Source organism: Condylura cristata, unplaced genomic scaffold (assembly GCF_000260355.1).
Source record: "Condylura cristata isolate star-nosed mole 26May11 unplaced genomic scaffold, ConCri1.0 scaffold00008, whole genome shotgun sequence".
NCBI classification, from domain to species: Eukaryota; Metazoa; Chordata; class Mammalia; order Eulipotyphla; family Talpidae; genus Condylura; species Condylura cristata.
This window is the reverse complement of record NW_004567109.1, coordinates 22,504,258-22,516,468: the sequence shown is the minus strand read 5'-3', so window position 1 is coordinate 22,516,468 and position 12,211 is coordinate 22,504,258. Positions and strand designations below refer to the sequence as shown.

At 59.1% G+C, this 12,211-nt stretch overlaps 2 protein-coding genes across 2 annotated transcripts; one reads left to right on the top strand and one right to left on the bottom strand.

The window, feature by feature from the left end:
• Nucleotides 1–3,580: 3,580 nt before the first annotated feature.
• On the top strand, nucleotides 3,581–5,250 carry GUCA2A (guanylate cyclase activator 2A (guanylin)). Its single transcript, XM_004678865.1, has 3 exons — nucleotides 3,581–3,655; nucleotides 4,692–4,887; nucleotides 5,186–5,250. Exons 1-3 carry the CDS (start codon nucleotides 3,581–3,583, stop codon nucleotides 5,248–5,250), a joined length of 336 nt encoding a protein of 111 aa, XP_004678922.1.
• Nucleotides 5,251–8,700: 3,450 nt separating this feature from the next.
• GUCA2B (guanylate cyclase activator 2B (uroguanylin)) lies at nucleotides 8,701–10,762 on the bottom strand. The gene is made up of 3 exons (XM_004678864.1): nucleotides 10,673–10,762; nucleotides 9,469–9,652; nucleotides 8,701–8,768 (listed from the first exon to the last, which is right to left on the bottom strand). Exons 1-3 carry the CDS (start codon nucleotides 10,760–10,762, stop codon nucleotides 8,701–8,703), a joined length of 342 nt encoding a protein of 113 aa, XP_004678921.1.
• Nucleotides 10,763–12,211: the final 1,449 nt, after the last annotated feature.

Sequence of the window (12,211 nt, the reverse complement as noted above, 5' to 3'; positions counted from 1 at the left end):
AGTTTTCTGGCTGGACCCCTTCCTCCTGGTCCAGCTGCAAGGGGTATTTCGGGATCCTGGATGAAGGTGAGTTCAACGGGGGCCTGTTCTTGAAGGGTCTTGAACAAAGGTGTGGGGGTGTGGGCTTGGCTTTGGGCAGAGACCGGGGGACTTAGGTGGGGAGGCAGGTAGCTGAGGCGGCATTGCCTGGAAGGCCACAGAGAGTGGGTTTTCTGGGAGCGGGGCCTTAGGTGAGTGGACCCACTCCTCCCCCAGGTGTGCGGACGCCGAGGAGCAATGCCTCAGTACTGAGTTGTGGGTCTGGGGGCCAGGACACCTGGGGCTCCAGAAGACCCCAATATCCCGCACCCCGATATTCTACACAGGAGAGAGGCTTGAATTCACACCTGGGCCCAAGTGGGCAAGAGATTTGGGGGTGGAAGCAAGGGAAGAGGAGTTGTTTCTATTTCCCAGGACACGGGTGAGATAGGGCAGGGCCCAGAGGCTGAGCCCAGGAGCCGGTTCCTCTTTCCCACAGCGCGGACAGCGTGGAGCTGCGTCACTCCTGCAACCCTCCCACCTGCTCCACCCCCACCATGTGCCACCCCTGGCCAGGGATTGTGCACACACACATACACACACACACACAGGGAACCCAAGCCCACTCACTGCACCTTGGGAGGGGAAGACCAAACTCGAATGAGCCAGAAACTGGGGTCCTTCAGGCCCTCGTGGCCCCACATGCGCCCCCACCCAACTCAAGTTGAGCCTCACATTAACCCCAGATCCAGCCCAGTCATGCAGCCCAAACACACCTCCAGCTTCCACTGCAGATGCAACTCCCACCTCACGCCTACCAAGGAACCCCAGCCTAACCCCAAACAACCCCACATCAATTGCCATGTCCACATCTACCCGACTAGCTGCACCCCCAATTCTAGACCTAGCCCTGGCACTCCCTCCACCCCAACCTTACTTCCTTCCTACCCCTGCTCCTGTCTGAACCCCAACTCAAACTAACTGGAACTCCTGCCACGAATGCTACCCACCCATGACCTGAAGCTGCTCTTAATCCAGCTTTCACCCCATCCCAGCCCAACTCCACCTAATTCCAATCCCAATGCAGCTCGAATCCCAGCAGCAGTGCGGAGATCAGTGCCCATTGGAATATGCCCTGCATGCCCTTAAACATGGCTTTAGCTTCAGTCACAACCCAAACTCCATAACACTGACATGCCCCAGTCTAGCCCCGGGGCTTCCCTGGCGCTCATGCCCACCCCACCTCAGCAAGCAGACCACCATGTGGCTGGACAGGACACGCAACCCTCAGTCTCTCTCACACACACGCACATACACACACACGCACTCAGGCAAGGGGAGGAAGTCCAGTCAAGCCTGGGACAGCAATGTCCTCCGCCTCTCTTGGGCCAGACCCTTGGGAGCTCCTGCCTGTCAGGCTGTTTCCTCCAGTTCCACACTGTCTCTCCCACCTGGGACTCCTGCCCTGCGCCCTCCTCTGTGCTGTCCTGCCTTCACCCAGGTGTGTTTGTACATTGGAACAATGGAGCCCCAGGGCTCTCATCCTCCCAAAGCCGGGGGCTGTGCTCACTGCAGACCTCAAGGGGCTCACACTGTCCTGTGCTGGGTCCTCCTGGGATCAGTGTCTAGAGGGACAGAGACACACACAGTGGCCCCACCCAGTGCCATCCCTACAGAGGAATGTGCCTGGTTCCATGGGAAGAGGTTTTTTTTTTCCAGCTGGGGATGCCACAGGGGTTATTTGATCTGGGCCTGAATGCTTTTCCTGAAGGAAAAGCCTTCCAGGCAGATGGAACAACATGTCAAAGGAAGGAAGCATGTCCAGGAGAGGCAGGAGAGGTGAGCCTGGCCAGAAGGCCAGGGCTGGAGATGAGACTGGGCTGGTAGCGGGGGTGGAGCGGGAGGGGAGGGTGCCCTTGTGGGGGTCACTAGCTGGCAGAAACAGCAGGACTGGGGAGTTGGAGGTCAGGTGAGCAGGGGCCAAGGCAAGTGGAAGCAGTACAGTGAGGACAGCCTGAGGCTGCAGGGTGGGCAGGCAGGCGGTGGCGTCAGCACAGGAGAGCAGCCGGGCTCAGATGGCACCAGAGCTGGCAACCAGGGCCCACTCTGCTGCTGCCAAACACGCTACTGACTGATCCTTCACTTTTGGTGTGCCAAGCACTGGGCAAAGAATAAGTAGAAGCTCACTTAGCCCCCAAGATAACCTCACCAAGTAGTTATTATTATTGGTGCCCACAGAGGGGAAATGATTTGTCCAAGTTGACACACACTGACACTGGGCAGTAGGTAGGACAGGGCTGTTCACAGGCCCGTGGGGGGAATGTGAGTCCTTCCTCCGGTGCATAGTGGCCGAACCTCATACCATTTCTCACCACTTGCAGCCACCTAAACACGCCTTTCCCTCATCTTTTCAGGTTCATGTTTCATTCCCAGGATCACCCCAAGCCTCTTTCATCTGCCTGTTCCAAAGGTGGCATCTTTGCAAGGAATGGCCTTCTATCTCCATCCCCCCACCCCGCTTTTTTTTTTTTTTAAAGATTTTTTTATTTGTGCATACAGAGCTGGGGTACAGGCCAGAGGCTCAGGGGCGGCGTGAGGCTTCACCAGAGACAGAGTGGGAAGCAGAACAGGCAGATCGACGAAGTACTGAGGGGAGCAGCGGGCGGGTCAGGAGAGGTCTGCCACGCCATGTGGTCTCCTCCAGGGCAGGCGGGAATTGAACTCATGCGGAAGTGGCTTTAGCCCATTAGTGCAGTGCTTTAACCCACTGCGCCACCAGGGAGGGCCCCGCTTTTTTTTTTTTAAAGATTTATTTATTTATGCATACAGAACTGGGGTACAAGTCAGAGGTGCAGTGAGAGGGCGGTGAGAGGCTTCACCAGAAACAGAGTGGGGAGCAGGACAGGCAGATCAATGAAGTACTGCTGAGGGGAGCAGCAGGCAGGTCAAGAGCAGTCTGCTGCGCAGTGTGGGTCACCTCCGGGGCGGGAGATCAAACTCGCCTCAAAGCAGCTGCGGCTAGCTTGCAGTGCTGCGTCCTTACCCATTGCACGACCCGGGAGGGCTCTCCAGCCCCTTGTTTAAGAAGGTCTTCACCCATTTTCAAGACTGGTGCTGGCCTGGCCCCTTTGGGAAGACTTTCTGAACTGCCCTGCACCTGGGCTGGATGGGAGGCCCCTTGACCCCCACTCCCCATCCTGGGTCAGCCTGCAGTGTCACTGTCTTGGCCTCACTCCCTTCTCAAGGGCTGAATGACTGCATTCTGCTCTCTCACAGGCCAGCCCAGAGCAATTCATGAACCTGTATGGCTGATGAATACATGGCCCAGTTGTGAGTTAAAGTGGGTGCCCAGGGAGGGGTCAGGGCTCTGCCAGCCCCCAAGGTTGAGCTCTTATCTGCCAGGGCGGTCTTGAGCCTTATCTGACGAAGCCTGAATTACAGGTGATCTGATGAGATGCTGGCAAAGCCTCTTGGGTTACTCAGTAACCCTGCCCTCTTTAAAAAGCCCCGCTGTCTCTCCTGGCATCCAGAGTCAGCCACTCCTCTCCTGGGCACTGCCACCATGAACGCCTTCCTGCTATCCACTCTGTGTCTCCTGGGGGCCTGGGCTGCCCTGGCAGGAGGAGTCACTGTGCAGGTAAGTCTGCCTCTACCTGGCCGGCCAGCACTGGCCCCAGTGCCCAGCCTCTGGTCCCTGATACAGCATCCCTATTTGGAGCATGAATGGGGGACTGTCTAAGGCTTGGCTCTTTCCTCAGGGAGCCCCTTCTCGGTCCTGCCTTGGACATCTTCCCCTTCAAATTTCGAGGGGAAAGGATGCCAGGTAGAGAGAAAAGGAATCCTTTGGGCTAGGCAGGCGATCTGTCAGTTCACAGGTGCACGCTGCGGACCAGGCTGCACACTATCTCACTGCACGGGAGAACACCCTCTGCTAAGGGTGTACTGGTCCTGTGTTTGAGTGGAGCCTGAGCCTCACACAGGTTCTGGAACTGGTTATGAGCACGTGGCTGGGAAGTGAGCGTGAGGGACTCAAATTTAGACCGACCTCCTCAATTCCAAGCTCACCCTCACCACCTGGCAGGATCCAGGAAACAGCTGAACACCTGGGTCTCCCGACGGCCTGTGCGTGCGGGCGCGGATGCCAGTGAGAGACACCTGCCGGGGGCCCCACGCTTTATCACAGCCAAGCCCTCGAGGCCTTTTATTGCTTCTCAAACATCAACCAGGCTGCCGACTGAAGCTGGGGACCGGGTGATCGTGGTCAGCCACGCTGCTCTCTGCAGGGGTAGTGACAGCCTGCCTGATCACGAGGAGTCCAGAGGCCCTGGGCCTGGTCCCAGCTCTGGAACCCCCAGAAAATCAGCATGATAGCTCTTACCCACTGGGCGCCTCTCTGACATTTCCCACCCTTGTTCTTGATTGCTTACATAATGTGCAGAACATAAGCTCCCACGGCGTAGTAATGTTCAGGGTCACAAAACAAAACTAGGATTCAAGCCCAGTGTCTCAGGGTATGTCCCGGGCTCTGGCCACCTCATATTGCCCAGCAGCTAACCGTTTGGTTTCTACACGCTACTGCTTGTGCCCCACCGGGGTGGGAGAGGGGTTGGTCCCTGGGAAACAGCACGGAGCTGGCTGCAACCTGGCCTCACCCCTCTGGATATGTCTCTCAGGATGGAAAGTTTTCCTTTCCTCTGGAATCTGTGAAGAAGCTCAAGGACTTCCAGAAGCCCCAGGTGTCCAGCATTGAGAACCCCAGGACGCTTGGCAGACCCTTGGTTCCCAGCCTCTGTAGGGACCCTAACTTCCCCAAAGAACTCAAGCCTGTCTGCAAGGAGCCCAACGCCCAAGAGATCCTTCAAAGACTGGGTGAGCAGCCTGCTCTCTGATTGGTGGGGTTTTGGAAACTCTCTGATTGGTGGCCCTTGAGGCTGAGCTGCGTTCTGATTGGTGAGATTCAGAAGCTTTGCTCTCATTGGTGGGTCTGTTAAATCCTCTTGTAACTCGTTCCCTGGGGCAGTCGTGAAGTTGACTTTGGTCTGATTCTGGCCTGGGTGGCACTTTGCGCTAGGTGGGGGATGTGGGGTATATCCAGGCTCTGGTCTGAGAGAAGGAAGGTCCCTGGGGAGGGAAGCTGGGTCTCATGGGCCCCATCTCTCCTGTCCAGAGGCCATTGCTGAGGACCCGAGTTCCTGCGAGATCTGCGCCTACGCCGCCTGTGCCGGATGCTAGGACACCCATGTGATTTCCGCTGCCTCCAGCAGGTCTCCCTCCGGGCGGGCCCACTCTCGCACAGCCTCCTTCCCTGACTCCCAGTGGCGGAGAGAGGGGAGAGCCTCCAGGGGAGGCCCAGAGCCTGGCCCTTCCTTGTGGCCGATGCTTGCCAATACCCACTCCAAAGCTCAGCTAATAAACCAGATTCCAGAGTACTCCTCGGTGTTGCTGTCATTCCTTCCCATCTGTCTACTCCTCCTCCAGCTCTAGGGGTGCCTGCCCTGCCTGCCCTCGGGAGGTCAGGACCTAGTGTGCTCAGGCAAGACCCCAGATCCCCTGCTAAACTACCACTTCCTGGGGCCACCACCACACCCAGGTGGGGAGGCCCCTCAGTCTCCTCGCCACCCATGGGGTGTAGGTGGAACCGCAGGTTCTCTCTCTTATTTCTCCAAAGTCACTAAGTCCCATGTGGACACAGGAATCTGTCCACAGACTTGACTGGCTCCGAGGCCGGCTCTGAGCTTGGGAGTGTTGAGTTTCTGGGCACCTGGACCCTCTGACCACTCCTTCCCCTCCCCAAGGCCCATCCCCAGGCCAAGCACTGACCACATCCTTGCTCCCTGGGTCAGGTAAACTCCTACTAGATTCCAAGGCTTCACTGCCATGGCAGTTCCTGACTCTCCCGGAAAGTCCTAGTACTCCCCCTCTGTCCTGGGTGCTCTCTGAACACTGCAGCCACATCTCTTGCACACTTGGCTGCCCAGTGGCTTCTGTGTGTTTGTGTGGGCAGTCTCTCTCGGCCCCAGCGTGGAGAGACCTAACGCGTAGGGGATAGTGTGAGAGCATGACATGGGGCAGAAGCAGAGCGAGAGCTCACGCTTCCTCCCGGGTCTTCCATGTGGTGAGTGACGTTGGGGAGTCGTCTGTGCTCTCTGTGCCTCAGTCTTTTTCTCTGTGGAGCTGGGATGGTAATGGCCCCTGGCTGGGGACTAGGTCAAGCTGGGTGAAGTAGCGAAAGCAGTCAAGCAGGTCGGCCATGTGGAGGGGCTAGCACACATGCCTAAGAGTTCCCTAAATGGTGAAAACAAGCAAACCAAAGGAGGCCAGGGTCAAGCTGAGGATGGTTCAGACTGGGTGAGGAGGTGTGGGCTGGAGGGAGGCCGTTGGCACAGGGGAACAGGACAATGGTGCAATCAGGGAGTTGAAGGAAGGTAAGAGCCACCCACCGCTGGGCTGAATTCCCTGGGCTTTGAATTGGGAGGGTGAGGTACCCCAGGACCCTCCCAGGGAAGGCCGGCATTTGCCTCTGGGGAATGTCTTCAGGATGTGTGGAATTTCACAACCAACATGGAGAGCGGGAGGGAGGCAGAGGGATCCCAGAGGTGGGGCTGGCGCTGACCCTCCACAAGCAGGAGGGTCCAAGGTGCCCCGGTGGCCTGGACAGGAGGAGGCGGGAGGCACCCGGCTGGGGGTGAGGCCGACTGTGACGTTCCCAGCCGTGTGCCCCGCTGAGACTTGGTTTCCTCCTCTGAGAGTGGGGACAGGACAGACTGGGCCTCCCAGGTTTGCAGGGCACTTGACGGGCTCATACACACACGCTGGAGCCAGACCTGGAGGGGGGCCCCTCTGCCCCTAGCCAGCTGTGACGTGGGCAGGCCCTGTAGCTCGTTCTGAGTCGTTTCCCCTCTGTGCAATGGGCATGGCAAGAATCCCTGCTTCCTAGGGGTTCACCTTGATGAGGTAACACAGAAGAGCTGGTGCCACAGGGAGCCCTGGCGGGCACAGTGCTGATGCTGCGTTAGCCTGCCTTCTGTGGAGACGGCTCAGGCTCGTTCTTGGCACGTAGTAGGTGCTCAGCCGGTAGCAGCCCCCTTTATTGCCTCTTCGCCTGGCCTGGAGAATCCATCACAGCTGAAGGGGATGTTGGGCAGCCAGGCCGGTGCTGCATAGACGCCGTTAAGACTTGAGAGGCAGCACTGGGGAGCCATAGGAGGTAAGGGGGCACCATTTGGGCACCCCACTCGTTCCTCTAGTGCGGGGAGCCTGGAGCGCCTGAAGGACGCAGGGCAGGGGACACGCTGGGCTGGCTGGGGGTAGCGGGGTCAGGGCTCACCTTGGGTGATGGGAGAGGTATGAGGAGTGGCCCAGGGGGCCTGCAAGGGCCTGCAGCTGCTCTGCCTATGCGGGAGGGAGAGGAAGGTGCTGGGGTTCAGCCTTGTGCGGCCGGGTGCCTGGGAGACTGCAGGGCTCAGAAGCGGAGCTGGGCAGTCAGGAGGGGCAGCGGGTCTCGCCCTCGCTGCTGTCCCTTTTGCACTCGGCTCCTCTCCTGGTTGCTCAGGGCAGAGGCTGGGCTCTTCCCCGGCCTCTGGAATCCTGGGGATACCAGCATAGCTCCTGGTCTTGGATGAGGGCACTAAGGCCACTGGGAGAGCAACGGGCCGCTGGGGCCCTGGTGGGTGTCACCAGCGTTGGCGGGCTTGCGGGAGGCAGTGACATGGCCGCCCAGAGCACAGGCTGGCTCAGCCTCTGGGAAGACACATGCTTTGCCACTCTGCTGAGCCTGGGGCTGTGATTCTCGCTGGGCCTGGGGGCCCCTTGCTGGTGCACAGAGAGGGCGACACTGCAGTATGTGCTTGCCAGGCCCCGTGAGGCCTCAGTGCGCTCACTTCTCCTGCACAGGGTTAGAACAGCGCCGAGGTCATGCAACTGCACAGTGAGCAGCTCTCATTGCTCCTAATAGTGCCGGGGCCACTGGGAGGGAGAGTGGGAGGAAGGGCCTTCCACCAGGTCCGGGCCGCGAGGTCCCCGGGAACCCGAAGGGAGGAGCTCAGGAGGGTAAGGGAGGAGGCCCAGGGCAACTTCTTGGAACCCTGGGAAGAGTCAGCCCTCACTCTGGGCCTAGGGAGGGGCACCCTGTGTGTCTCCCCACCACCTGTCCCAGCTCCTGGAGGGAACTCCGCGCCGCCCTCCGCAGCTCAAGGCTGGCACAGAGGCTCTGATTCTGCAGCTCAGCCAGGCTTTGACCTTGGCTCAGGGTCAGATGGTCAGGGTTGCTCTGGAGCTTTTTAGGGCCGTGATCTTGGGCGGCTCATCTCCACCCAGACCTTCACTCCCTCCTACAGCCAATGGGGCGTAAGGCATCAACTCCGCAGGCACTGGAGGCCAGGGGAATTCCTCACCTTTGTCTCAGTCCAGCCTTGCTCCTCAATCCACCCAGCTTCCTCAGAAGTCCCGCCCATGGCTGCTGGGAGGAACCGGTGGGCTCCTATGTAAGCACAGAACCTTTATTCAGCAAAGACCGGCCTGGGGGTCAAACTTCCACATCTGTCTGTCCAGCTGTGGACAGGTCCAGCTGCTCGGCTGGAGAGGATGCTGATGACCTTCCTGGCTAGCAGCCCTGGCGGAGCTTGGGTTGGGCTGGGTGGGGAGGCGGGTGTCCGTTGGGGGCCCAGGACACCCAAGACCATCTCAGAGGCAGCCGGTACAGGCGACATTCACACACAGCTCACAGTCGTCGTTGTCACTAGCGATGATCCCTGGGCAGGGGAGAAAGAGGTCAGCTGAACCGGAACTTGAAATACCTGTGGTCCCGGGGGTGCCCTCTAGGCAGTGAGAAAAGGCCTGGCGAGTGACGGCCTGGGGAAGGCCCTGGCGACTTTCTCACAGACCCAAGGCTTCAGAAGCTGAGTGGGTGGCTTGGATGGGGGTCCCAGCCCCCTCTTTCTGTTGGTGCCTGGCAAGTCACTTACTCTCTGAGTTTCCAAGTCTGACCGGGTGGTTGTGAGAACAGATGCTGGGAAAGGGACGGACACAGGGCCTGGCCCCTAGTGGCTGCCCCATAAACGCCAGCTAGTGGCCACCTTCTACTGGCCAGATGACCCTCCCTCCCCGTGGCTCCCCTCTCGGAAGCCTCTGGACCCTGGGTGCCACCCTTTGTGCTCCGTCTCTCTGTCCCTGCTGTGCTTTCGGCCCGCTGTGTTGTGACCCGCTTAGGGGCCTCTGCCCTAGGCTCCTTCCCTCCAGCTGGGCGTCTGGGGAGCAGCATGATCAGCTGGTCCCAGGAGCCCGGGACTGAGGAAGCTCCTGGTCTGTGAGCACTCCGTGCCCCAACTGGGACCCAGGCGCTGGCTTTTGTAATCTCCCTGTCCTGGGCCTTTGGGTGCTCAGTAGGGGCAGCCTGGCGTAGCGGAGAGCCAGGATGAGGGCAGGCTGCTCCAAGGAGCCGGGGAGACTCACTCAAGGCCTGGAAGATGCTGTCTGCTTCCTGGGAGCCGCAGATGGGCCGGAGGTCCTGCGGCAGGGCCGGGTGGTGGCACACAGAGTGGAGGACGGTCTGGGCCCGCAGGCGGGGGCTGGGCACCCACTTCTCCAGGTTACTCAGCTTCTTCACTGACTCCAGCTGGACCTGGAAGCCTTGGTACTGGGGACCGGAAAGGAAGGAGGTGGGAGGACATCAATCCTGGCCAGGGGGTGTGCCCTGCCAGGAGACCAGGGTCCATACGCAGCAGGACCTTCCTGGTGCTCAAGACAAGTCCAGGCTACCCTGGAAGGACAGACGGGGGTGGGAGGTGGCATTGACACTCAGCACCGCGGAGCGCAGGAGCTGGAGCGTGAGGTTGTCCAGGCTGTGGGGCAGCTCTTCAGGGTACAGGCTTTGAGACCTGCAGAGCCCTGGCTCAGGTCCCAGACCTTCCCAACCAGCTGCCCATTTTGCTCCTGCTGAGCCTCATCTGACAAATGGAGACAATTACGCCTCCTAGGTGCCCGGCACCCAGAGTACCCGCTGTTCTAGGGAGATCTCTGAGCTGGCGTGGCAAACTGTGGCCAGGCCCCAAGGCCAGACTGCAGGGGAGGCAGGCTGCTTAGCACCCTCACATTCTTAGGGAGGCCCAGAGTCACCAGGACCGCTGTGGTATCCCACCACCCCCAGGTGCACTCCTTTGAGCTTCCTAGGTGCCAGAAGTGATCCCCGGGGCCTTTGCATCCGCCACGCGCCCTCCCTGTGGCAGCCACCTCTTCCCGCTCGTGACGCCATGTCAGCGCGAGAGTCACCCGCCAGGGACGCTTTTTCTGGTGACCAATCTCACTCTATCCCTCCGCAGATGAATTTAGACAGCAGTGGGGGCATCAAAGGGGTCCCTCCCATCTGGGCTTCTCAAGGGCAGGGACATGCTTCGTTTTACACTCTGACCTCTGACCAGAATCGACCTTTGAGAGCAGTGCTGAGCAGCAGCTTTTTATTATCATCGCCGTCATCATCGCCGTCCGCATTCCAGCTTCCCCCACCCACCAGCTGTCTTGGTTTCAAGCTGCCATTGAGTGTGGGCTCAGCCTGAGCCCGTGTGCCCCTGTGTCCCGTGAAGATCCTAGCGTCCCCTCTCCAGCCCAGCCTCCCACTGGGGGACATCCAGGCAGGGAGCAGGCTGGCCAGAGGACTCACCTGGATGGAAACTGCCTGTGTGCTCGGCAGCAGCACCAGGATGACCACAGCCACCCTGGACAGGAGCCCTGACCCCGAGCTGCCGCCCATCTTGCTTTCTCAGAGTCCTGGCCCTGCTGTCTACCTGCTCCCACCGCCCCTCCGGCCAGCAGCAAATTATAGCCTGGCTCGGGCACCCTGTCACTCATTAACTGTCCAGCTGGGGTGGGGCCGACGGCCGGTTGGCTCTCTGGCGAGCCAGAGCCCATTCCCAGGAAGGAGTTTGGGGGGCAGGGCAGGGAGGCCCAGAGCACGTGGGAACGTTGATGGAGTGTCGAGCTTCTGCTGTGTGGGGGCTCTGGAGAGGCCCCTTCCTCATTCCCTCAGAAGCCTTTTGAGTGGAATGAGGGGAGAAGACAACTTACAGACAGGGAAAGTGAGGCTTGAGAGAGAAAGTGTGGCAGAGCAGGAGCTCAGCACCTCTGATCCAGGTCAGCACGTGGGCCTCCTGGGTGCAATACAGACAGGCTGGCCCAGGGCAGATACCACTCTCGCCCCAGGACTCTGCAAACCCCTAAACCCATGTCTCTCCCTCCCACCCCCTCATCTATTTAAAGAACACCCTCTTGAGCAGTCCCTGCCAAGCCATCAACCTACCTGCCTGGGTACTCTCAGGCCCCTGTTTGCCTCATCATATCCATCATGCCTACCTGTGACCAATCTCACCTGTCAGAGTCTTCCAGAAACCAAATCAGCCCGGAGGAAAGAGCACTGTCTTTGGAGAGAGACTGCCTCCCTGACAAGTCACACCAACGTTGCTGGACTCAGTTTCTCCTTCAACCAAGTGGGCATGATGCTCAAGCCCACTGAGGGTGGTCACTATGAGAAGGACAGGGCCAGGCCTGCCATGCTCTCGCCCCTTGGGTGACATCCACAGGGGGGCCCTAAGCTCACAGTTGCCTTTTAGGCAATGCACAGCCCATCACCTCCATGGTTGAAGGTTGGGTCAGGGAGAAGAAAGCAAAGTCCACAGAGCCTTATCACCAGGTAGCTATAAACAATGCCCGTGCCAGGCTCGGCTATTTTGAGCATGGCACATGGCAGGTGGTATAGGCACTTTATGTAGAATGCTCACCTGAAGCCCAGAGAGCCCATCTAGGTAGGTCGGGCCCACTCTCGACCTGTGGCTAACATCTGATGCCACCGAGCTCCCAGGACCAACCCTCCTGGCACCCCCTAATCCCACAGCGTGCCTTTACAGATGCATCCCCCTGCGCAAATGCCCACCACCCCCGTTCTCATCTTGCATAGAAATAGAAGAAAGCGTGAGTGAACTTGGTTATTTTTTATGTCTTGCTTTAAATCCAAACTTCAGCCCTTATTCTTTAAAGTATGAAGACATCAGTGGACCCTTAGTGCTACCTCAAGGTGCAGGGAAAATGACCATTTGTTGGGCACTGCGTGTGACCTGCAATGCTGTTTCATGGGCTTCTTACCACTTGGTCCTACAGGAGAGGTGCCATGGTGGCTCTGTTTTATGCATGAGTAATCCAAAGCCCA

Bases quoted from the DNA above. Each gene is read 5' to 3' on its own strand.
- GUCA2A (XM_004678865.1), top strand. From the start codon at position 3,581: ATGAACGCCTTCCTGCTATCCACTCTGTGTCTCCTGGGGGCCTGGGCT. The intron at 3,656-4,691 runs GTAAGTCTGCCT...TATGTCTCTCAG, and splicing joins CAGGAGGAGTCACTGTGCAG to GATGGAAAGTTTTCCTTTCC. The intron at 4,888-5,185 runs GTGAGCAGCCTG...TCTCCTGTCCAG, and splicing joins AGAGATCCTTCAAAGACTGG to AGGCCATTGCTGAGGACCCG.
- GUCA2B (XM_004678864.1), bottom strand. From the start codon at position 10,762: ATGGGCGGCAGCTCGGGGTCAGGGCTCCTGTCCAGGGTGGCTGTGGTC. The intron at 9,653-10,672 runs GTGAGTCCTCTG...TCCGGTCCCCAG, and splicing joins CACAGGCAGTTTCCATCCAG to TACCAAGGCTTCCAGGTCCA. The intron at 8,769-9,468 runs GTGAGTCTCCCC...TCCCCTGCCCAG, and splicing joins CAGCATCTTCCAGGCCTTGA to GGATCATCGCTAGTGACAAC.